This window comes from Onychostoma macrolepis, chromosome 17 (assembly GCF_012432095.1).
Source record: "Onychostoma macrolepis isolate SWU-2019 chromosome 17, ASM1243209v1, whole genome shotgun sequence".
NCBI classification, from domain to species: domain Eukaryota; kingdom Metazoa; phylum Chordata; class Actinopteri; order Cypriniformes; family Cyprinidae; genus Onychostoma; species Onychostoma macrolepis.
Genome location: NC_081171.1, coordinates 1,691,062 through 1,716,992, shown reverse-complemented (window position 1 = coordinate 1,716,992; position 25,931 = coordinate 1,691,062). Strand labels below are relative to the sequence as shown.

Below are 25,931 nucleotides of genomic sequence, written 5' to 3'. Positions count from 1 at the left end.
AAAAATGCTATGTTAGTTAAACAGTTTAACTGAAATGACTAATATTAACTAATAGTTATTAAAATATTGTAATATTAAATAAAATATATTAGTCTAACTTTAAATGACTATTACTTATTAAAATACTGTAATTAACTTAAAAACATTTGTTTTAATTAAAAACACTAATATTACACTTAAAATATTGTAATATTAATTAAAAACACTTTAATATTAAACTTTTATATTAAAATGTAAAATATTAAAATGTAATAGTATTACACGTTTAATATTAAAATATAGTTAATATTAAACCATTCATTTTAATTAACAACTTCAGTAAAATATTTTAATTAGTTAATATTAGTTAAAAAAGTTCAATTTTAAAACTTTAATTAAAAAGCATTAGTTTAATTTAAAATGACTATTAATTAATATTAAAATATTGTAATATTAAATTAAAATATATTAGTTTAAATGAATAAATTAATTAGAAATGATTTAATGACCATTTTAATTAATTAAAAACACTTTAATATTAACATTAATGAATATGAAAATATTGTAATATTTTTTAAAAAATGTCATTAACTAGAAAGTTTATTAAAATGACTTATATTATAATGAAATATGATCTATTAAATAATATTAAAACATTTTAATATTACAAGAAGATTAAACAGTTTTAATTGATCAATGATGCAGCCGTCTTCCTGCGGCTCTGAGCCTCTTCTAAATGAAAACATTTCTATTAGTGATGTGAAATACTGGAAGTGAATATGTAACATCTGATTCTGGTTTATTAACATCTGTATTCTAAAGCGTACTGAAGAACTGAATCTCCAGCGTCACAGCAAAACAAACCAAGTTTCATCTGCACTGAATGTGATGAGAGAGAAACGCTGGGTGCTATAATGACAACACCAATAAACGGACAGGAATTGTTTGTAACGACTCACTTATCTTTCCATCTTCTCCTTTCTGTCTCTTGGATTCCTCCTCCGCCAGCTGCTGCTTTCTTTTCTCCGCTTTGGCCGCTTGTTCTTTACGGATCTTGTTTTCCTACAGGAGGTTAATATACAGTTTTTAATATTAAAAGCAACTTCAATATTATTTAACTATTAATACTAAAAGGTGCACTAAGCACTATTTGAAAAACGCTTTTGACCACAGTGCAAAACAAAACTACAAAATGAGTAACACTGATTTTGCTTTGTTTCACACAACTTCATACCCTCGGCCGGCAGGCGTAGCGCATTCTGCCATCGTCGTTATCATGGTTGTGTATGTACGTGTAGACATCAAAATAGGGGCGAGGTCCTGTTGGTGAATGGGCGTGTTTGTTTTGGTGCTTTCAAATGTCAACATCGTCTTGCAAAATTCGCTTACTGCACCTTTAAACTATTTTAATATCAATAGAAATTGTTTAATTAATATTTTATTATATTAGGGCTGCCCTCAACTAAAGATTTTTCTGGTTGACTAGTCGTCGTTCATTTTAAGCGATTAGTCGACTAATCGCACGTTTATTAATAAACCATTTAAATCATAATAATAAGCCTTTAAAGGAGACCTATTGAGCCCTTTTTTACAAGATGTAATAAGTCCCATGTGTCCTTAGAATGTGTCTGTGAAGTATCATCTCAAAATACTCCACAGATCATTTATTATATCATTTTGAAAATGCCTATTTTGAGTGGAAGCAGAAATGGGCTGTTTTTGTGCATGTCTCTTTAAATGCAGATGAGCTGCTGCTCCCTCCGCCCCCTTTTCCAGAATAGAGCTGCCTTTACAGCTAGTAACTTCTAAAAACATCTATTTGGTTTTGATTATGATGTATATTGCGCTGAAATCATGTGTTTTAAAGCCATATATTAGTATAAACATCTGATACATGGTTTCCTGAGCGCACAGAAAACGACTGTCACGCGGCATGCAAGTACTAAACTAAGCTCTTCCACACACAAGTTTGTTAAAAACACGTATACGTCTTTCTCAGATGGAAACCCTTGCGAATGAACGCGTGGCGCAGCTGACACAGAACAGCATACACCATTTACGTTCAATGGATACTCTCCAAAATGGCACTAGGGTGATGCAGAGGAGACAAATTGTTGAATAAAGTCGTTATTTTTGTTTCCTTTGCGTACAAAAAGTACTCTCGTAGCTTCTTCGGTTGAACCCCCTGATGTCACATGGATTATTTTACTGATCTCCTTGCTATGTTTCTGGACCTTGATCGTGGTAATTGCATTACGGTCTATGGAGGGTCAGAGAGCTCTCAGAATGCATAAAAATATCTTAATTTGTCTTCCGAAGATGAACGAAGGTCTTACGGGTTTGGAACGACATAAGGGTGAGTAATTAATGACAGAATTTTCATTTTTGGTGAACTATCCCTTTAAGATTGGTTTTGTGGTCCAGGGTCACATATTATTATTATTATTATTATAATAAAACAACCACAAAACAGGACAGAAGGCCAAATCGGCTGCCAGGCCACCGGGAATCACACCTGGGGGCAGCCCTAAATATTCTAATATTCTGGTCTTTAAAGCTCTTTGTCGCCATCTGTTTGAAAACGTGGAATTGCAGCTGTTTGCGGAATTATCTTCCTTTCTGTACAGTCTAATCTCTAATTGTCATGCCATTCAAATATCATTAAGAAATTCTTTTAACCCAAAAAGCTAATTATGCTACCGTCAAACTGGCTCTCTTTAAAATCTTGTGTAATAAGGCTTTATATAAAATCAGAAGCACATTTAAAACTGGAATATAATTTAATTTCATTCACATGCGTTTCATAAATGCATAATCCTTTCTAGATTACAATCCGCCATCAAAATGATGCATTTAATTATTCCAGCTGCTGTGAGAAAAGGCTATAAACGATCCGTCTCCTGCAGGATCCTCACATGCGATAGTTTAGTAGCCGGGAAAACTTCTTTATGTTTACAGACGTGACGTAATGACGCAGTGCCATGCTCGAATTTCCTGTGAAAACCTACCCGTATCACTCAAATTAGAAAACATTATTATAAGCTAACCATTGCGAAATCGGGCTAAAGTAAGACGATAGTTTTGAACACTGGCTGGTTATGTACTTGCTCAAATATTGATTTTGGATCATTTTTAACCCCCCCCCAAAAAAAAAAAAAAAAAAAAAAAGTTACGTACTGCAGCTTTAATATGTCTCAGTTCAAGTTAGGCTTTAAAAAGCATCTTTATCTGAGCCCAAGCCTTCATGAAGCCAATATAACGTGTTTGTTTTGTGCATTATAACTCTCACGGACCTTCAGGGCTCTGATGAAGAGCTGGCGGAAGGTCTTGATGGTGCTGAAGAGCTCATCCAGTGAGAGCTGAGCCATGTCTTCACACAGATACTGAGCCAGATCACCCTTCTGCTGTCGATGTTGGAGAAACGCTGGTCCAGAGCGTCACACGCCGTCAGGTTCTTCTGCACAAACACCACAGGAACATCAGGAACACCACAAAGCTGGAAAGAGCAGCTGTTTTCAGTGTAAACGCGCATCTGTACCTCGATGAGCCCAGAGAACTGCTGCTTGACGTCCTCCAGCGATGAGGAGACCTTCTTCTCCGCGTCTCTCAGTCTCTTCAGAAGGTTTTTGGTTTCAGCCTGAATAGAGTCCAGATTTACACTGAAAGAACGATTGAAAGGTGATTGTCATCAGATGTCGCTTCAGTCGTTTCTCAGTGACACACTCTCACAATCTATTGTTTTACCCGGCCGCTTTCTCACAGGCCTCGATGTCGTCTGGAAGCTCCAGCAGCTCTGGATGGTTTAATTCAGCTTCCTGGAAATCACAAGATCCACAGACACTCAGCACTGATCACAGAGAGCAGCAGGAGGAGCGCTTTTAAGAAAGCAGAGTTTAACAAGTAATTCATACAAAAATAGAGCTTTTATCCACTCATGTCATTCTGACCTAGAAAATGTATTTACTGCCAAAGGACATATACAAAAAAGATTAAACTACATGGTTAATATAAAGTGCTTGAGTCATAGGAACTATGTTTATGGTGCTTTTTTTTGTCTTTTCTTGGAGCTTGACAGTATAAATCCAACAGTGGCTCTGAGATTATATCAAATAATTTATATTGTAATATTAATAAAAACATTAGTTTTTAATTAAAGACTATTAAGTATTAAAATTGTAATATTTAAAAACAACTTAATATTAAAACAATTATTTTAACTAATCAATATTTAAAAATGACTATTGCCTGTTAAAATATTTTAATATTCATTAAACATTTTAGTAGTACTTTATATTTATATAAATATTTAAAAAGCGTTCATATAAAACATAAAAATGACTATTGATTTTTAAATTGATATTACAATATTTTAATATTACTTTAAAAAGTTTATTAAAAATAACTAATTAGTATTTAAATAATTCAATATTAATATAGAAATGATTAATTAGACTACCTATTGATCAAAATATTTTAATATCAATTAAAATTATTTTTAACATTAAAAACTACTATATTTATATAACCATAATATTAAAATGTTAAAAATTAAAATCAGTTTAAGTTAAAAATAATCGTCTTATTTTATTTCAAGTAATGAAAGGGTTTCTTATGGTTCGTTTTCTTTGAATAGTTTTCTTAGTTTTTATGAAGTTTAAATTTATTTAGTTATTTTAGTACTTCAGCTTAAACTAATTGAAAATGAGAAATTTTGCTTAGGCAGCTAGCTGAAATAAGTTTTATTTTTTATACATTTTATTTGAATTAATGTTCATTTCATTTCGAATAATTACTTTTTTAAATGGTTTTAGTTTTGATTTTAGTTAACAATAATATCCAAGACGGCATTTGTAATTCTAAATCTAATAAGTTTTAAAAAGTTTCCCAATATTTATATTCTACTTTTCAATTCCTGAAATAGTTTAATCATGAATAAAGCTGCTAATGTGTATTGTGTACCTCCAGGATGTGATGTAAGAGTGTGATGCGGCTCTTGTTTGCTTTGGTTTCGGTAAGTTTTAGCAGGGAACCGATCTTGAATCCCTCTGCGTTTCCTGTGTGGCTTCCCTGGCAAAAAGGAAAAATTGACAAAAAGAGGAACTAAGACACTGTAAACACAGAAAACACAGCAAGTTTCCAGGGTGATTTGGGCATTAGAGCCACAGACGCCTCCTGACCGGCCAAATCTCCAACAAGAGAGACCAACAAAATCAACAAACTTCAGACGCAGACAATCACTGATGCACAGCCGCACAAATTTAACATGAATAAAATCAAATTAACAGTAAAAACTACAGCTCCATCCTTAAATATGAAGAACTCAAACAACAGATTAATTAGTTACTCCAAATTTCACTAAAAGCTTATGGATGTAATTATAATACAAGTCAAACATTGAAGTGAGTTGCTGTTTTTGTCTCTTCTGAGGAAGATTCATTCACTTGTTCTGTGTACATTAAGAATCTTTTAACGTTCATCCAATGTCATTTTGTAAGGGACTTTTCTTTCCATTTTAAAGAGGTTTTCTTTGGATCGTTTGACTACGCAAAAGAAAATATAGCAAAATATATAATTTGTAAAATAAAATATATAATTTCATTCATTTGTGTTTCCTGCAAGCTGTTTTTGGTTAACCTGGCAACACATGCCTTACCAAAATTAACCATGGTTTAAAAAACAAAACTATAGTTAAACCATGGTAACCACAAATTAACCATGGTTTTGCTACACTAACCATAGTTTAACCATGGTATTTATAGTAAAAAAAAAAACAAGGTTACTATTTGTATTTATGTATAGGCCTACTTTTTCTTTTTTCTTTGTTTTATAATACCGTAATAATAATAATATATAAATAAATAAATAATAATAAACATAATTTGTTACATTTATGTAGTGCTTTTCTGGGTACTCAAAGCGCCTTACATGCAAGTGAGGAACCTCCTCAACTGTTTAATAAAAAGAAATCAGAAAAAAACATTTGCGAACACGCTCCGAAACTCCGATCTGAATCAAATGATTCACAAACCATCATTTCAGATCAGGACTGCAGATCGTAAATCATTCAATCCATGAAACGAAATCCGAGCGATGTCGAAATTCACTGGTTTTTGCAAGTGAATCACTTGAACTGAATGACCGAAGTCACAAGTTTGAATCAATAGGAGCAGTTCTGGCGTAAATGACTCACTCAATTGAATCGGTTTGTCTGTTTCTCCATTTTTTGCGTCTTCAGCCATGTTTACACGACACTAGCTGCGTTTCCATTACCCTTCAAATTGCACAAATTGAAAATACGCCTAATTGAAGAAAAAAAAAAAAAGAAAAAAGTTCATATACAAATCGCAAAAGTTTAAGCTCGCATGAGGTGGCTTTTTAGGCAATTCGAAAAAAGTAATATTTCCCAATTTTTTACATTTTTCCGCATTTACAGGTCACATGGTGTACATAAAAAGTCACCGGAGCTGATCACGGCCGCTCTAGTCAATGCTTGCGAGTATGATGTTTACAAATAAAATATTAATATTTCCATTCCAAAGATAACATCCAACAAATCTTCAAACATATTGAGGTGAGGTAACCGGTTTACTGCTAACTAGAGAAACACTCCATTAATATGACGAGCCGCAGCTCAAAATACAGATAAAATAAATATGACGAATGATTGTTGTATGTGATTGTATTAGTCTATAGAGTGATAGTCAATGCAAAAAGAGCAGACGAACACAAAACAGCAGAATATAAAAGTTAAAGAGGGTAAACTTTATCATTCAGCTGAACTGTGCTCGTATGTTTCAAACACGTCGGCTCTTATATGTTCTTACTCCACACGTTATTAAATGCCTATTTCTTTAACTTCTCAGTAATATCAATGATGTGACCTTTTTCAGATGTGACCAAAATTACAACAGTGGTTACATGCACATATTTCATTGTTTAATCAAAATGATTGCTAGGGACAATTCAGTAGTCGCTGGATATTGGTAGGGACATGTCATAGCATCTCTACGGCTTTGATGATTTCTTAAATTGTTATTTTCTTACATAGTTGAGAAAGTTTCCAACGTCGAGGATGAGTTTGCAGAAACTGGGCAGCAGTGAACTTTTCCTGAGATCTGCGGGCGACACACACGTCACTGAGTTCAAAAATGTTATTTTTGGGTGCATTCATTAATTTCACAAAAATATTAATTCTGTGTGCACTAATAAATACTGCACATTAAAACAAAAATGTGTGAAAAACATTAACAAATGCATTAATGTATGCAAAATTTAGTGAACATTTGTATGTGAACTTTTAATTTGCAAAATGTAAATTTCAACAAATAACAAAACAAATTTAAAATAAAACACATGAAACAAAATAAAATATTCAAAAGAAAACCTAAAATAAAAAATAAACAAAATATGAATAAAATAAATAAAAATTCCACAAAACAAAAACAAACTAATTAGCTAAATAAATGGATAAAATGCATAGAAAAAAAAAAAAAAAAAATTATACATGAATAAATACAAAAATAAGATAAATACACAAACAATACATTAATAAATAAAATATATATATATATATATATATATATACAAAACAAAAATAAAACATTAAAACAAATAAATTCATTTTAAAAAGTGATCTCTCACATGTTGCACAAGAATCTGAACGCTTCAAATCTTAAATTTAAACGTTACACTGTGCTCTGCTGAAGATCTTTAAGAGCAGAACAGTTTTAAGCAGCAGCGGTCAGTCGTGGTTTGTACTCACCTTCACAGGCCGCCTCCACCAGCTCCACCTTCGGCTTCAGGATCTCCAGCACAGACAGCGTCTCCTCACACAGCAGCATGCATTCAATCCTCAGCTGGTAACTGATGACAGACGAAACGCACTCAATCCTCCATAATACCTGCCTCATGCACATATAGTACTATCATTTGGGTTTTAGTGTCATTTTACCAGGGTACAGCCAGCAGTGAGAGGTAAAAGTGGTCCACGTTGGCCAGTTTGTCCGGATCTCCTTGAAAGGATTTTAAGTTGTCAATCTGGAGAAGCAGAAGCAATAAAGTTAATCTGCAGTCTATCCTGCTTATGGTCAGATGCAAATGACAGAAAACACTGATTGTGAGCTTCGTTTTCATTTGCATCAAGGTCTACCAATGTGAAATACTTGCAAATTATCATATTTTACGGGGAAGTACCTCATGTTTTTCCGGAAGCAGTTTCAGAAGCTGTTTCAGGGACTCGACGTCAAATTTCGAACAATCTCCTTTCTGCACCATTGAGACAAACTCTTCATTTGAGCTGTTTGTGAGTGAAACAAACAAATAATCTTAAACGTCTCGCCACAACATCACAAAAACACACGCTAACCAGTCCAAAACCTCTGATCTCACCACTTAAACTGCTTCAGAAAGATATTCAGGTTCAGATTCTTCTTGGGGTCAATGAAGGAAATCTGAGTAATAGGAGAAAATTCTTCAATGTTTATTTGTGACTTATTCATCAGGTGATGTTATACTACAGGCCCTATGAAAATCACTTATTTATTCACAAATTCCGTTTTTTATTTTTTTCAAAAATATTCAAAGATTTTTTTTCTTCATTACAATTTTTCTGGTTAAATTACAGGTTCAATTAAATTTTAGTAATCAAAAAAAAAGCACGTGTAATTAATTGTAATCATAGGACTTACACAATTTATTAAGTGTTTAACAAATTACATTTTTACATTCCAATGAAATCCATTTTTTCACAAATTCAATTTTTATTTTATTTTTTTCCATTTACATTTTTTCAAGACTCCATTTTAAAGGTTAAATTAAATTTTAGTAATCAAAAAGCACGTGTAATTAATTGTAATCATGAGACTTCTGCAATTTAACAATTTATTAAATGTTTCACAAAAATGACATTTTTCATTTCTATGAAATGCATTTTATTTTCTCTCAAATTCAATTTTTTTCTCAAACCCAAATTTCCATAATTTCAAATATCAGTATTCAACGCTTTGTGTTTAAAATATCAAAACAGTATTTCTGCATTTGTAACTGCAGGTTAAATGCATTCACGTCCTGCATTAAACAGCGTAAATAAATCTAAATGCCACTTTAGATGCAGCTTCTGTGTCTCCTCTGCACTGCAAAGATGAATTTTGTTGATAATGATTAATTTTTTGCCCAAATGTCTTATTATTCTAATTCACGGATTAAATGTAAGAATTTTTTACTGTAAAAGGTGATGCACACTTTTTATTAAAATGGCTTTATAAATGGTAAAAATGCCTAAAATCAATTTAAAGCTATTGACTATTACACAGAATATTAAAAACTTCAGTCAGCGGTCCTTAAAATATCAGTGCAATAACACACTCAGCAAAATATCATCGTCGATAGAATCCCAGAAAATATCAAGATATTTCGTCAATATGGCACAGCCCTCCTCTGAAGGATCCCTCACCTCCTTGGGCTCTTTCTTGAGCGGCGCGGCCGGGCTCTTGTCTTTGGGTTCGGCCAGCGGCAGACAGAAGAGCTGCTCGATGCTGCTGTAATTGGGCTCCAGCGGAGAATCGCTCGTGACAGACGCCCACATTGAAGGACCATCTATGAAAGAACAACATGTACTCGATCAAACATGCGCTGTATTTGCACACAAAAATGCAAGAGCTGATAGAAAGCATCACTTCAGATCTGATTTAATGAATGCTTCTGAGACTGATAGTTCAGTTTGAGGCACTTTGCAATTACATCATCCATATGCAGAAACAAATACTCTGAAATAATTATAGTTTTGGACAGACAGAAATTCTAATTTAGAAACTTACCAGCCCAAAAAACCTCAAAACCAAACAAACTGTTGATCTGCCAGTCTTTTCTAAATAATGAATGGCCTGGCTATTAGCAGTGTTATTTTAGTATCATTGATACACTATTAGAATTTTTTAATTAGATTTTTTTAGTTTCATATATTATTTCATTTTAGTTGTAGTTAAAGTTTCAGTAAGTCTACATATTTAAATATGAAGTTTTAGTTTTTAGTACATTAACAAACTAAACAATAAGAAATGTTGCCTTTGCAATTAGCTGAAATAAAAGGTTTACATTTTTGGATTTAAATTTGTTAATATTTTCAATTAGATTAATTTTAATTTTAGTTAAAGTGTCATGTTTTTCATTTTTATTACGTTATTTTTTTATTTGTTCATTTTTTTAAATTAACGTCTGTTTTTTAAAAAAAATTTTACTAATATTTTGAATTGATTAAATGTTTATATTGTTTTATTTTAATGTTTTAATAATTTTGAGTTTGTTTTTATTTAGCATAAACTATATGTTCCGAACATGCTATTTTTTTCAGAATATTTTATTCCTATTAATATGTTATTTTATTTCAAATAATGATTTTACACTGTTTTAGCTTTAGTTAATGATATTACGCCTTACATTAATTACATTACATATTGAGATTCTCGTGCGTTTGGCACAGTGACAGTTGTTTTCAGTTCATGTGTTCTGTGGGACCCGCAGCAGCGTTCCTCGCGGATCTCACCGGTGACGGCTCTGGAGTTCAGCTTCTGCCAGTTGAGTTTCTTCATCCGGAGCGTGGGATGCGGGCCGCTCTTCACCGGCGCCGAGTAACACTGGCCACCCGGGTAAAACGTCCGGGCCACGATCACATCACCCGCTCCTGGAGGAGGAGGAGGAGGAGGAGGAAGAGCTCCCATTCCTGGCAGAGGAGGAGGCGGCGGCGGCGCACCCATGCCAGGTAAAGGAGGAGGTGGTGGAGGACCTGCAGAAGCCATTCCTGGAAGAGGAGGAGGAGGTGGAGGAGGTGGAGGCAGCATCGCTGCTCCTGGTAAAGGAGGAGGAGGAGGTGGAGGTGGAGGTCCAGCTCCTGTTTTGAGATGCACTGCTGAGATTGGAGGAGAAGCCATGCTGGGCGGAGGCGGAGGAGGAGGAGGAGGTCGTCCGGTCATGGTGGAGTTGCGCGGAGGTTCCTGGTTTTTGGCTGGTATGCAGGAACACTCCAGTGTGTCGTCTTTGGTCTCTGTCTGAACGGCTTGATTCTTTCTTTTGGAACCGTCGACCTCATAAGAGCCTTTGGACGATTCCTTAGAGAAGACGAGACGCTGCAGGATCTTCTCACACGAGTCCATCTCAGCTGGGAAAAATAAAATCACTTTGTGAAACATCACATTTCATCAGTACATCACGGGGAAAATGAAATCTTACAAACAAACACAGGAAATGAGTAACTATAAGTAAATATTAGCATGATTTAGTGATTCATTTGATTTTGTTCCTTATACATTTGTTTATAAACAAATAAATAAGGAAATAAATTAAAATGAATAAATAAGCAAGTAAAGTGAAATCAAAATGCAAATAAGTAAATAAAGTAAATAATTAAATAAGTGTAAAGTTAAATAAATTAATGCAAATAAGCAAATTAATATACAAGAAAATAATGAAGTAAAAAAATAAATAAGCAAGTTTGAAGCAAGCAAGTAAAAATAAGACCATAAATAAAAATAATTAAATAAGTAAACAAACATAAATTAAAATTAATAAAGTAAATATGTACATAACTGAAGTTAATATACTGGTAAATGCATTATGTGTTATATATGAATAATAAATTAATTAAATAAGGAATGGATATATGTAAACAAGCAAGCAAATATAAAAGACAACAAATAAATGATCAAGTACATAAGTAAATAAAGTTAATATAGGTAAATAAGTAAAGTAAACAAGTGAATTAATATGCTAATATAACTAGAAAAAGTAAATGAGCAAGTAAATGTATAAGGAAATAAGACTAAAATTAAATATTCATTTAATTTGTTAATTGCTTATGTAAATAATATATAGATATACAAACAAATAAGTAAAAAAAGTAAATGAGCAAGCAAGTGATGCACGAGTAAATAAATATAAAACCATAAATAAAAATAAGTAAATAAGCAAATAAATAAATGGCATGGTATTGAATGATTGCTGTATGTCATAGTAATGCCACAGAATATTGTAATCCAAAAAATAAATGTAATATGTTAGATTGTTGTGATCAGACCCAGAGAGAGAACAGACACAGAAGGACAGTTCAACTATTCACCGTCAAAGCACTAATAATAAAGGGGTCAGTATTTCAAACAGAATCCACTCTATGAGAAACAGACTGGAATACAGAGAGACTCACAGCTCTGAGCGATCAGTATGGCTCGGTTAGCGAGCGCCTCCAGCGCCTGCCAGATATCCGCTCGCTCTGGACCCAGCAGAAGCAGCGCCTGTAAGACGGACAACAGCTGCAGAGACGACGGGAAACTGCTCACCTGCAAACACACGACACGGGCCCAAGAACACGGAGCGATCAGCACAGGTCTGGAAGATGAGCAGGGACCACCATAGAACTCATCTGCACCGTTACGCACTAAAATATACAGCGGTGGCCAAAGTGATTAGAACACTAGTATTTCCAGCAGCTAAAAATGGTTTTAAGTCAGTTATTTCTATCTTTTGCTGTAGTGTGTCAGTAGGAAACATCAGTTTACATTTAGGAAATATACATGTGAACTGATATTTCCTACTGACACTACAGCAGACGATAGAAATAATTGACTTAAAACCATTTTTAGCTGCTGGAAATATTAGTGTTTTAATCATTTTGGCCACCGCTGTATTTTTCACACAGCTTTTACATTAGAATGCGTCCCGTTTTATTTTAGTTTTTGCTGAGCAAAAAAAATATTGACTATCATACATTTTTAGCATGAATTACAGAAGAAAACAGCTAAAATGTCATTCACTGTAACACTTTATATAGCAAAAAAATATCCTTTAGAACAAGAATTATTAGATGACATTAAAAGACTCAAAATACTGTCTTTGCCACAATCCTAGCAATAGCTTTCTTCATTTAAAACCTAATAAAATTTAGTATGATCACTTATTCTTTTATATATTTTAATAAGTACAGGTCAGAATAATTATGTTGTTTCACATTTACATAAATGTGTTACACTGAGCGATGCTTATACATATTTTGACATTTTATTTATTATTTAAAACATTAAAGTAAACACTATTTGCATTTATTATACTCTCTGTGTATATAAAATAACTTTTGTGAATTTAATTAAACGGGATGTCTTGACTGACCAACTTCTTAAAGAAACAATAATATTTTTTATTTTTTAAAGAATATCATACAATCGGGATATTTTTTCATCCATGTCTTAATTCATAGAGTTTTGTAGCATCATATTTGAATTTAAAAAATAAATAAAAATGCAAGGTTTTGTTGTAAATAATATTTTTTTTTTTTTTCCCCATTTGATAATTTTTTAATAAATCATAAAGAAACAATAAAGTGAAAAACACAGAATTTAGGGAAAAATAAAATGCATTTCATTAAATTTAAAGGTTGGGAACAAACAAGCTATGTTTACATGCATTCTCCAGGTCAGACAAACATGTGGAAAGCGTTTCCTTCCTCATTAATGGTAAATGACTATATCATATAAAAAAAAAAAAAAAAAAAATCATAATAATATTTTTGGCATTATAGCTGATCCCTTGCTGCTCACCTTGTTAAATAGAGATGTGAAGACTTCCTGATGGTTGCTCATGTCAATTCCTCCATAAAGCCTCAGGAGCTCGTCCTCATCCTCAGCCATGGCCTCTTCAAACGCTTCACACTGAATGATCAAGTCTTCATCATCTTCTTCTCTAAAAGACACACACACACACACACACACACACACACACACACACACACACACACACACACACACACACACACACACACACACACACACACACACACACACACACACACACACACACACACACACACACACACACACACACACACACACACACACACACACACACACACACACACACACACACACACACACACACACACACACACACACACTCTAACTGAACATCTCAACTTGAGCTTGATTGCATGTTTAATTTCCTTTGCTCAGAGTGCATTTCTACTTTGTTTTTCCGTGCACAGTTGCACATTTCAATGAATTAAACAAACTCACTTTAACTTCGGAAGCAGGTGAAGCAGCTGTAATCCTGGTAGATGAAAATAAACATAAAGTCCATGAATATACCATAAATAATGCTCAAAAACATCTAGTGCTCTGTTGGAAAGCTCAGTTGTCTTAAAGCACAAAACAGGAGGCGTGTGCTTGAGTGACAAACAGGTGAATGCAATTAAGACCTGATCACTTCCGTTAGCACTTGCATACTAACCACACTACTCATACTAGTTTTGCAGTATGCAATATGTATATTGTGCACAGTTCAGATGACCTACTAAAATGGTCCAAATGTGCAATATACAGATGTGTTATTTTAGTATCATTGAGGTACTATTTTAGATTTTATTAATAAGGGCTGTGTTCAAAATAGCATACTTGCATACTACTAATACTATTTTTCCAGTATGCAATATGAATATCATGCACAATAGGTTGCACATCTAGATGACCTACTAAATTGGTCAAAATGTGCTATATACAGTAAGAAACAAGAGTTTTTAACACTTTTCTTTACTCATTATGTGATCAGACTGCAATTTACATTAAAAAAAAAAAAACACTAAATTAAAGCATACTACTGTCTCAATAGTTGCACAATGCATGCTGTTTCATGTACTATTTCTAATAAATAGCAGGCAGCATTCAGTGTACACTGTGTAGTATGCAGTAAGTAGTATGCTAGTATTCCATGCTAAGGACATGCTTTGATTAAAGACTGTGTTCAAAATAGCATTCTTCTATATTACTCATACAATTTTTGCATCTACTAAATTGGTCAAAATGTGCAGTACACAGTAAGCAACAACAACTTACAACAGTTTTTACTCATTATGTGATCAGACTGCAATTTACAGAAATAACGCTAAATTAAAGCATACTACTGTCTCAATAGTTACACAATGCATGCTGTTTCATGTACTATTTTTAATAAAATAGTACACTGTGTAGTATGCAGTAAGTAGTATGCGAGTATTCTATATTCTATGAAAACAAAAGCATACTAACTTCTAAATGGTTGCGCATTGCCTGCTATTTCAAATGCTATTTTTAATAAACAGCAGGCAGCATTCAGTGTACACAGTGCAGTATGCAGTGAGTAGTATGCAAGTATCTATATTCCATGCTAAGGGCATGTTTTGATTAAGGACTGTGTTCAAAATAGCATTCTTCCATACTACTCATACTATTTTTGCATCTACTAAATCAGTAAAAATTTGCTAAATAAAGTAAGCCGCAACAGTTTAAAAGAGTTTTTACTCATTATGTGATCAGACTGCAATTTACAGAAATAACGCTAAATTAAAGCATACTACTGTCTCAATAGTTGCACAATGCATGCTGTTTCATGTACTATTTCTAATAAATGGCTTTCCTGTAGCTCAAATAGTAGAGCATGGCGCTAGCAACGCCAAGATCATGGGTTCGATTCCCAGGGAAAGCAAGAGCTGATCAAATGTAAAAAAAAAAACTGTAACTTGAATGCAATGTAAGTCGCTTTGGATAAAAGCGTCTGCTAAATGTAAATGTAAATGTAAATAGCAGGCAGCATTCAGTGTACACTGTGTAGTATGCAGTAAGTAGTATGCTAGTATTCCATGCTAAGGACATGCTTTGATTAAAGACTGTGTTCAAAATAGCATTCTTCTATATTACTCATACAATTTTTGCATCTACTAAATTGGTCAAAATGTGCAGTACACAGTAAGCAACAACAACTTACAACAGTTTTTACTCATTATGTGATCAGACTGCAATTTACAGAAATAACGCTAAATTAAAGCATACTACTGTCTCAATAGTTACACAATGCATGCTGTTTCATGTACTATTTTTAATAAATAGCAGGCAGCATTCAGTGTACACTGTGTAGTATGCAGTAAGTAGTATGCCAGTATTCTATATTCTATGAAAACAAAAGCATACTAACTTCTAAATGGTTGCGCATTGCCTGCTATTTCACATGCTATTTTTAATAACCAGTAGGCAGTACACTGTGCAGTATGTAGTATGCTAGTATTCTATAAAAGCTGTGTTCTAAACAGCATACTTGCATGCTACTCATACTTTTTCTGCAGTATACAGTAAATAAAAGTTTAATGTACTATTCAAAATATTACAGGCAATTGCAGACAGTTCAAAGTGCATACTGCATAGTATGCAGCATCTAGGTTTGACGTACCAATGAACTCCTTGCGCATCTTGTCTCTCTGGCGCAGGTTGTCGGCGCTGAAGATCAGGGCGTTTATGACGCTCAGAAGGGTCACCATGTAAGGCACATTATCAGTGGATTGGAGTTCATTCAGAATCACACTGAACCGATACTGCTGCGTCTTCACAGACTGTTAGACACACACAACACTGGCATCAACACTAATGTCATGCAGACTTTATACTGAGCTTATTTTAACATGCAGGCCCTGTCAATCAAACTTTGCACTTTAAAAACTAAAATAATTGTCCAATTGAAAATTTGATAAAATATGCAAGCATAAGATTTCACAGAATATCTCTGGTTTAAGTTCAGTTGATATAACTACCACAACTAATTTTCTTAGTATTTTTGTCTTTTTTCAATAACAAGTACCTAAACATTCTTAAATCAAGGCACATTTACTGGAGACGGAAAATGACAAGATATTAAGTTTTGTTTTAAAAAATAATTAAAAAAATAATAAAAGTAATATATATATAAGTAAATAAATAAATTACAGTGAGAAACTTAAGATTTTTTTTCTTAAAATCTCATTAGTACATTACAGACAAAATGAAATCTAGTACATAAATAAGCAGATAGATATGTAAAACAATATGTAAATAGGCAAGTAAATAAGTATAGAGATATGTACATAAATAAGCAAATATTAGTGCTGTCAAACGATTAATCGCATCCAATATAAAAGTTTTTGTTTACATAATATATGTATGTGTACTGTGTATATTCATTATGTATATATAAATACACACACATACAGTATATATTTTGAATATATTTACATGTATATACATATTATTATATTATTTATAAATATATTTAATATATAAACAAATTTTCATAAATATATACATGCATATACATAATAAATATACACACTACACACACATATATTATGTAAACAAAAACTTTTATTTTGGATGCGATTAATCGCAATTAATTGTTTGACAGCACTAGCAAATATATAAGTAAAAAAAAGAATAAATAAATCATAATATATGCCAACTGGGTAAGAAAGAAAATATTAATGAAAACCATGAAAAGTATTTTAAGTAAATATAAGTAAGTAAATAAATAAATATGCCAGCAAGCAATTAAAAAACAAAGTAAATGTATCTTGATTTAAGAATATTTAGATATTTGTACTGGAAAACCAGACAAAAATACAGAAAGAAAATCGTCTTTTCAGAAAATCAAATGTCACTTTGGCAGAAAGAATAAAATTCCTCCGTCTATTTAGAAGCTACAGTGTGTGAAGTTTTGTGTTTTTACCCTCATGCAGTTACGCACTGATATATTAAGAGACGAAATCCATCACAAACGGTCACAGGAGACGCATGTTATCTGTCTCAGCGGAGCGCTTCAGATCACCAGGGCAAAACACACTTAAAACTCACTTTCTGACCTGATATCAATCCCTTAACTCAGCCAGATGGAGGAGCATGAATCATACAATCATATAAATCATATGAACACTTGCCTTGTAATGGTCAAGAGCATCTAAAGCGAGTCTGTGTCCCTCAGAGGAGAACATGCTGAGGGCCGCCAGCAGATCAAACACCTGCTTCTTCACCATGGTGTTGGACGTGTCCAAAGCTGGAGAGAAAGGGAAGGGAAAGGCAGTGTCTTTAGCTTCCTCCTCCATCATTTTAGCTTCCTCCTCCATCGTTTTGTCCCTTTCCACTTTTAGGAGCTCATTTTTGGGAGACGTAATGTGAACTTTGTACTTCTGATGGTTAAAAGAAAACAGCCAAAGCATGTGATAGGTGTGAAGATTGTGCAATGCAGATACTGTGAGCAATGCTTTGGAGGAATGTGTGTTTTCTGAATTTATCTTGTCTACTGGACAGTGCGCAGTTTTAAAGGAGCAGTTCGGCCAAATCCTTCTTTCGGATGTAGAAACAGCGACTGCATGACTTTGACAGACTTGTTTTAGGATTGTGAACATGTGCATCGTCAAAAGAGAAGCATGAAAGAAATTTGGGTTTGGAATGACATGAGGGTGAGTAAATGATTTTTGGGTGAACAATTCCTTTATCCCTGTAAACGCTGACAAATGAAACTATAGTGAATTTTTTTTTTTTTAATTTAACAGTTTATTTGAACCCTTAGACTAAATATATTAAAAAAAAAAAAACTTTTAAAAAAGTTTGCATGTGTATTTTGTTGAGTATTATATTTTATTTAGCTTTTAGGGGTCATAATGTTGAGATGAAAAATTGAAATTATGACATAGTAAGCCATAATTCTAATATAAAAGTCATAATTATGACAGTCAAGTTTGTGGTAAAAAGTCATAGCTATGAGACAGTCAAAGTCATGACAAGTGAATTATGAGATTAACTCATAATTATGAGATAAACTCATAATTATGAGATAAAAGTCATAATTATGAGACACAAAAATCATATTACACACTATAAATCATAATTTTGAGGTAAAAGTCAAAATTCTAAGATAAAAGTCATAGTTATGAGATAGAAAGTCAAACTTATGACATAAGTCAATTATGAGATAAAAGTCATAATTATGACAGTCAAGTTTGTGGTAAAAAGTCAGCTATGAGACAGTCAAAGTCATGACAAGTGAATTATGAGATAAAAGTCATAATTATGAGACACAAAAATCATATTACACACTATAAATCATAATTTTGAGGTAAAAAGTCAAAATTCTAAGATAAAAGTCATAATTATGACAGTCAAGTTTGTGGTAAAAAGTCAGCTATGAGACAGTCAAAGTCATGACAAGTGAATTATGAGATTAACTCATAATTATGAGACACAAAAATCATATTACACACTATAAATCATAATTTTGAGGTAAAAAGTCAAAATTCTAAGATAAAAGTCATAATTATGACAGTCAAGTTTGTGGTAAAAAGTCAGCTATGAGACAGTCAAAGTCATGACAAGTGAATTATGAGATAAACTCATAATTATGAGACACAAAAATCATATTACACACTATAAGTCATAATTTTGAGGTAAAAAGTCAAAATTCTAAGATAAAAGTCATAATTATAAGACAAAGTCAAAATATGACAAGTGAAGAGATAAAAAGTCATAATTATGAGATAAAAGTCATAATTATAAGATAGTAAGTGAAAATTATGACTTTATCACATAATCGACTTCTACCTGTAAGTTTGACTTTCTATTTCATAATTATTACTTTTTAATCTCATAATTCACTTATCACACATCTAAATTATGACAAGTCAATTATGAGATAAAAAGTCATAGTTATGAGATAGAAAGTCAAACTTATGACATAAGTCAATTATGAGATTAAAAGTAATTAATTCTGACCATAAAACAATCCTTTGAATTGACAATTTTTTTGGAAATGGAACGGATTATTGACACTTTAGAAAAAATATTTAAAACATTTTTTGCATACGTGTTTTTAATTAGTATTATATTTGATGCATCAGGCTTTTATGGCTCATATAGTCTGATATGGTAAGAATATGGAGGAAAAAACAACTCAATTTTATTCAAAGACTCAAACTAAGCAAATACACGCAATGTTTTGATAGAGGCTTTTGCATATCAAATATGATACAGTAGGAGTTCTAGGGTTGAAATGAGACAGTAAGAGCGTCTGTACCCTGCGACAGCTTGCGCACGTATCCCTCATTATCCACGATGAAGTGAATCCCGGCGGATGAGTTCATCACGGCTCTCACGCAGTTCACACACGTCAGCTGCAGCAGAGCGTCTGAGATTCGAGAGCAGCCGCGTCCCGACAGACGGTCAAGGGCCTCCAGCAGCAGGTCCAGCCCAGAGAGCTCCAGGAACTGCACCATCCAGACCTGGTCGCTCTTCTCCAGACGCTTCTTCAGGCCCGAGTAGTTGACCACGGTGGGCACCTGCAGCAGACGGATGCACAGCTCGGCGTCTGCGTTCTCCAGGTTGGCCTCCTGCGAGCTGTCCGAGTCCTGAGACGAACCCATTCGACCTCGCACGGCCGCCCACTTCTTCTGCGCGCCGTCTGATTTCCCAGACATGATGATGATGATGATGAAGATGAAGATGAAGATCGAGGGAGGTGCTGCGAAAGTAAAAAGCAGAGAATTTAATTAAACACACAATACTAATAGATTTATTTAGATTCACACAAAAACTAAAATCTCTTCTCTACAACATGCCAAAATAAAAGTTTGGTTTAACTTGAAGAAATTGTGACAGAAATATACAACTACTGTACAGCAAAAAGTACTTCTCAAAGCAATAATAATAATAATAAAATTTTCAATAAACACAATTATTTTTATTATTATTATCATAAAATGAGGTGCTGCGGAACAAAACTTCTATACTGTATAAATTAAATCGGATGGAAAAAATTTTTTTTTTATGATATTCCTAATAATAATAATAGTAATAATAATAATAATATACATTTTAAAACATTACATTGACATAATAATAATAATAATAATAATAAACATTTTTAAAACATTACATTGACATTATTATTATTATTATTATTATAAAATAAGTGTTGTGCAACAGAACATATATACCGTATAAAACCGTCTTTTTATGATATTCATAATAATAATTGTATTAAAATGTTACATTTAATTTATTATTTTTAATAAAGTGTGGTACAATAGAGCTTGCATACAGTATAAATTAAAACTGCTGATGATAACAACAACAACAACGAATGTTTTAATAAACTGAATATTATTATTATTATTATTATTATACAAAATATCATAAAACCAAGATTTTTTTTAATCTGTTTTAATTTATACAGAACCTTTTTTGACAAAATAATAAAAATTAAATAATAGTATTTTATTTAGGCTACTGTAAATTGTTATATTTTCATGTGATTACATTTTAAAAGCTTTATTAAATTGCCAAAGTTTAAAGAATTAATTTCTTTAGACACCATTTTTGATGAAAAGGTCATGTTAAAACATAAAACACAGAATACAGGAAAAATAAAAAGGAAAACACAATTTATAATATTTAATTTAAATAAAACTAATTTCATGGAGCCCTAAATTAAAAGGCAGCTGACTCTGTGAAGTTTACATTCATTTTCAAGGTCTAACAAACACGCAGAATGCATTTTTCCCCATTAATGGTATGAAATGAATATAGTAATAAACATAGATCATAAATAATATGGAAATAATATAACCCAACCTATACTTTCATAAAAGAGAGACAAATTCTGAGTCACTAGCACACATTTGGTGCTGCTGGTGAAACATAAAGCAACATCTGGCAAGCATAAAGACACATGATTCGAGGAATAATTCATCTCTTAAAACTCTCATGCTGCAAAACATCCAAACTTGGCTTGAAGATGCAGGAAGGTCAGAGCGTTTATCAGAAACACCCGTATTTAGAGGAAATGCGGGCCGAGTGTCACAAGAAGGAAAGCTAATACAGCAGCTGTAACACATTCTTTTATCCAGAGGAATGGATGATCAGTTCAGACTTGCAAAACTCAACCCAACACGAGCTCTCCTCGTCTTTCTCCATGTGGGTTTAGACTCTCCTGGCATGTTTCACTGTGATTCATCAAATGAGCTGTTCTGGGATCAGCAGACGCAGACAGAGGCTCTCAATGGCAAACGCTGGCACGAAATTCATTTTAACCACAGACTCGAGAGTTTTTATAGTAACTGTGAAGATTAAAGGTTCTTTTTAATGCAAAATGATTATGTCAATTCGAAAGCAAGTTCAGCTCTATTCCACATCACTGTAAGTAAACACCAGCTGAAAGCTTTGACTGAACACACCCTTAAACTCAACAAACACAGAAATCTCTCAGACGTACAGACAGAGACGAGATATTCCATTGATCTCACACACAAACGCCAATGCAGATGGTCAGAAAGTCATACGAGGTTAATGTACAGACCAAAATATACTTAATGTAAGCTTTTGGATGAAAAATAAAAATCTGCATCACTTCAGTTAAAGTTGCTGTGTATTAGAATGATCTCTGATGGATCATGTGACACTGAAGATTGGAGTAATGATGCTGAAAATGATCACATGTTACAATATATTCAAATAGAAAAATATTAGACCAAACTACACTTAGTATAAGCTTCTGGATAAACTGTGAACAGCAGCCTTGAAAATAAAAACTGAATTAAAAGTTCCTTTTGCATGAATATTTTCCAAATAAAAGACATTTGATTTATGCACTTTCATGTGCAATACCCTTGAAAAGTAAGACTTCATTTAATTTTTTTGAAAGAAATGAATAGCCTACTTTTATCCATCAAGGACACATGGATCAAAAGTGACAGTAAAGACATTTATAATGTTACAAAAGCTGTTCTTTTGAACTATATTCATCTGTGAATCCTGAAAAATGAAACGTATGACGGTTTCCACAAAAATATTGCGCAGCACAGCTGTGTTCAACATTGATAATAATCTGAAATGTTTCTTGAGCAGCATATTAGAATGATTTCTGAAGATCATGTGACACTGAAGACTGGAATAATGATGCTGAAAATTCAGCTGCGCATCACAGAAATAAATTACAGTTTAATATATATTCACATAGAAAACAGCTGTTTGAAATTGCAATAATATTTAACAATTTTTTAATCAAATAAATGAAGCTTTGGGAAGCAGAGGAGACTTTTTTTATAAATCAAGTCTATTTCAGAATGCTCACTGACTTGCTGGATAAAAGCATTGCAGTGTATTGTACATCCATCTATACATCTGCTGATTCGACACGATCTTCACTTCATATCTGATTATCTTACACAAAACAAACCAGCCCGGTGCTGGAATCTGTCCCATCAGCCACATCGGGACGTCCTGCAGGGATTTACTGCTGACAAAAGAGCGTTTATGCCACAGCGATGCTCAACAAAAGTGCCAGAGCGTCTTTGGCACCGGATTCAGTTTTCCCTTCTCTACCCCAGTTTGTTTTGACCGAGGGAAAGTCAGAGAGATGCTTTATTTGGCTTCATAGTTAAAGGCTATTTGAGATGTTTGGCTTGGGGAAAGCTGGGCATATTTGGGCTTGTTTCGTCTCTGGATGCCAGTTACTCAATACAAAGACCCTCTCAGAACAAGAAATCACAAGAAAAGTTCATTTATGACATACTGAGGCACATCTACAGCTGATACAGATCTACAGAAACACAATCTGGTGAAATACGTGTCATGCTAAGTCACAAACAGCCGCTCAGATAAGACAAAAACACTCTTTTTCTGCAGTTTAGAGAACAAATTGTGCAAACGTTCATGCGAGAATGAATCTCAGCATGAATGCCAGGAATGTCCTTCACAAAGACCCTCCAATGTCTTCAGCACACGGTCACACGCTGCGGTCAGGAAGGAAAGACTTTCACGTGAAGGGAAACTCACAGAACAATACGACCCGATACTTCTGCTTTTCAGTAATGTACACTGTGGTCATTTTTCTGAAGAGTGAATTGCACAAAATCGCAATGTCAGGCCATATTTTGACCCAAAATCAAGCAGATAGAAATAAGGAACTATATCATGCTGAAGCACATTTTTAGGATGATTATTGTCATGGCAACTTCATGATTTTAATTCCTATTTTGTACGTATTTTAAAAAAATCTCACTGCAATGCTGTTTTTTGGGAATGGAATTGTGACATTTTCTTTTAATAATTATATTAACATTTTGACTTTAAAAATTCCATTATATTGCTATTTCTTTGGGATGGAGTTGTCAAGAAAATAATGTGACAAAAGCACATTTTCCTTTAATCATTTTTAATTTTTTTACTTTAAAAATCATATTGCATTGCACTTTTGAAAAAAAAAAAAAGAAATGTAAAAAATATTTTCCTTTAATAATCATTTTAACATTTTACCTTTAAAATCCCATTGCACTGTTATTTTTCATGATGGAAATGTCAAGAAATGTGTCACAAAAAGCCAATTTTCCTGTAATAAATATTCTAATATATTAACTTCAATAAAGATCTTTTTAACACTTTACGTATAAAATCATATTGCATTGCTATTTTTTTTTTTAAATGGAGTTATCAAGAAAACAGTTTCACAAAAATACATTTTCCTTTAATAATCATTTTAACATTTTAACTTTAAAAATCCCACTGCATTGCTTTTTTGTTTTATTATTATTTATTTATTTAATTTTGGATGAAACTGGCAAGAAATAGTGTCACAAAAAGAAACTTTTAATTGAATATTCATTGTAATATTCTGACTTAAAAAAGCATGTTTTCCTTTAATAATAACTTTAGAATTTTAACTTTAAAAATCATATTGCATTGCATTTTTGGAGTGGAATTGTCAGGAAAATAATGTTACAAAAACACACATTTTCCTGTAATAATCATTTTAACTTTAAAAATCCTTTTGCATTGATATTTTTTTAGAGAAGCAGCAAGAAAGTCCAAAGGTTATTTGACTATAACGGCTTTTAACAGAAGCTCAGAAGCGTCTTCTCTGTGTTGACCTTGATAAAGCTTCTCTGCGAGGTCAGACGCTCTCACGAGTGATGATAACCTACATATGAGCAACACAATCACGTGTGTTTGTCACAAACCTGCAAACATGAAAGTCACACTCACTCAGATGATGTTCGGGTGAAAGTAGCTCAGAGGAAAGCACAGGCCATATAAGTACAGAGATTTCATACAAACACTCCTGCAAACAACGGCTTGCTTATTTCACTGGAATGTGCGGCTTATTAAGAGCATCACTAGAAATAGTGTGAATTTATCACATTTCCTCCTGACTGTCACGCTTACACGACACAATCTAACGGGACAAACAGCAGCCGTTTCCTGTGAAATGCAAATAGGCCGTTTAATAACCACTTACATAAAATGACATGGATCGTGCCAGAATGATAACAGCATGAGAGCAATGCAGTTTTGTTTCTGATGACTGGATGCATTATTCAATCTAGCCAACCTCTCACTTTATTATTTTCATCAACAGGAATCTAGAGAATTGGACATTATTCAGAGCAATAAAAACAGTTTAATAGCCAAAAAAACCCACAATGCATCGCATGAGATTCAACTTCACAAGCCTCTTGCTCATAAATATCATTATATACACCTATAAGCCCATACTTGCCTTTTACTGAGTAAGCAGACACACCTGACTACACTGGAAATCAATAATTACAAAAAATTACCAGTTACTGACAAATTACCACATTACCACATTACCACAGTGCAATAATGTGGTGTTATTCCCCAGTGTCTAACTGTCTACAAAAAAAAAAGAATCAAAATGACAGATTGTGAAAGGTTTTTACGCTATTTTCCTTTAATAATAATGTACAAATTTTGACTTCAAAATCATATTGAAATACTATTTTTGGGATGGAATTGTCATGAAAGTAATGTCACAAAAAACATTTCCTTTAATAATAATTTAAAAAAATTTCACTTTAAAAATCATATTGCATTGCTATTTTTGGGACGGAATTGTCGTGAAAATAACGTTACAAAAAGCACATTTTCCTTTAATAATCATTTTAAGATTTGTCATTTTAAAATCATATTGGATTATTATTTTTGGGACGGAATTGTCGTGAAAATAAATGTCACAAAAAGCACATTTTCCTTTAATAATAATTTTAAGATTTGTCATTTTAAAATCATATTGGATTATTATTTTTGGGACGGAATTGTCGTGAAAATGTCACAAAAAGCATATTTTCCTTT

General features: G+C 33.0%; 1 protein-coding gene and 1 pseudogene across 1 annotated transcript; both read right to left on the bottom strand.

Annotated features, from left to right (window-relative positions):
* Nucleotides 1-873: 873 nt before the first annotated feature.
* Nucleotides 874-14,638, bottom strand: LOC131523261 (inverted formin-2-like; annotated as a pseudogene).
* Nucleotides 14,027-24,922, bottom strand: inf2 (inverted formin 2). The gene is made up of 5 exons (XM_058749508.1): nucleotides 24,797-24,922; nucleotides 19,858-20,301; nucleotides 17,726-17,841; nucleotides 16,213-16,372; nucleotides 14,027-14,064 (listed from the first exon to the last, which is right to left on the bottom strand). Exons 1-5 carry the CDS (start codon nucleotides 24,804-24,806, stop codon nucleotides 14,027-14,029), a joined length of 768 nt encoding a protein of 255 aa, XP_058605491.1. The 5' UTR covers nucleotides 24,807-24,922.
* Nucleotides 24,923-25,931: the final 1,009 nt, after the last annotated feature.

What these genes read in the sequence shown, in the direction of transcription:
- inf2 (XM_058749508.1), bottom strand. An exon ending in CGTGCGCAAGCTGTCGCAGG is followed by an intron (nt 17,842 to 19,857) that starts GTACAGACGCTC and finishes CTTTCTCTCCAG; the next exon opens with CTTTGGACACGTCCAACACC. An exon ending in ATGCTCTTGACCATTACAAG is followed by an intron (nt 16,373 to 17,725) that starts GCAAGTGTTCAT and finishes TGTGTCTAACAG; the next exon opens with TCTGTGAAGACGCAGCAGTA.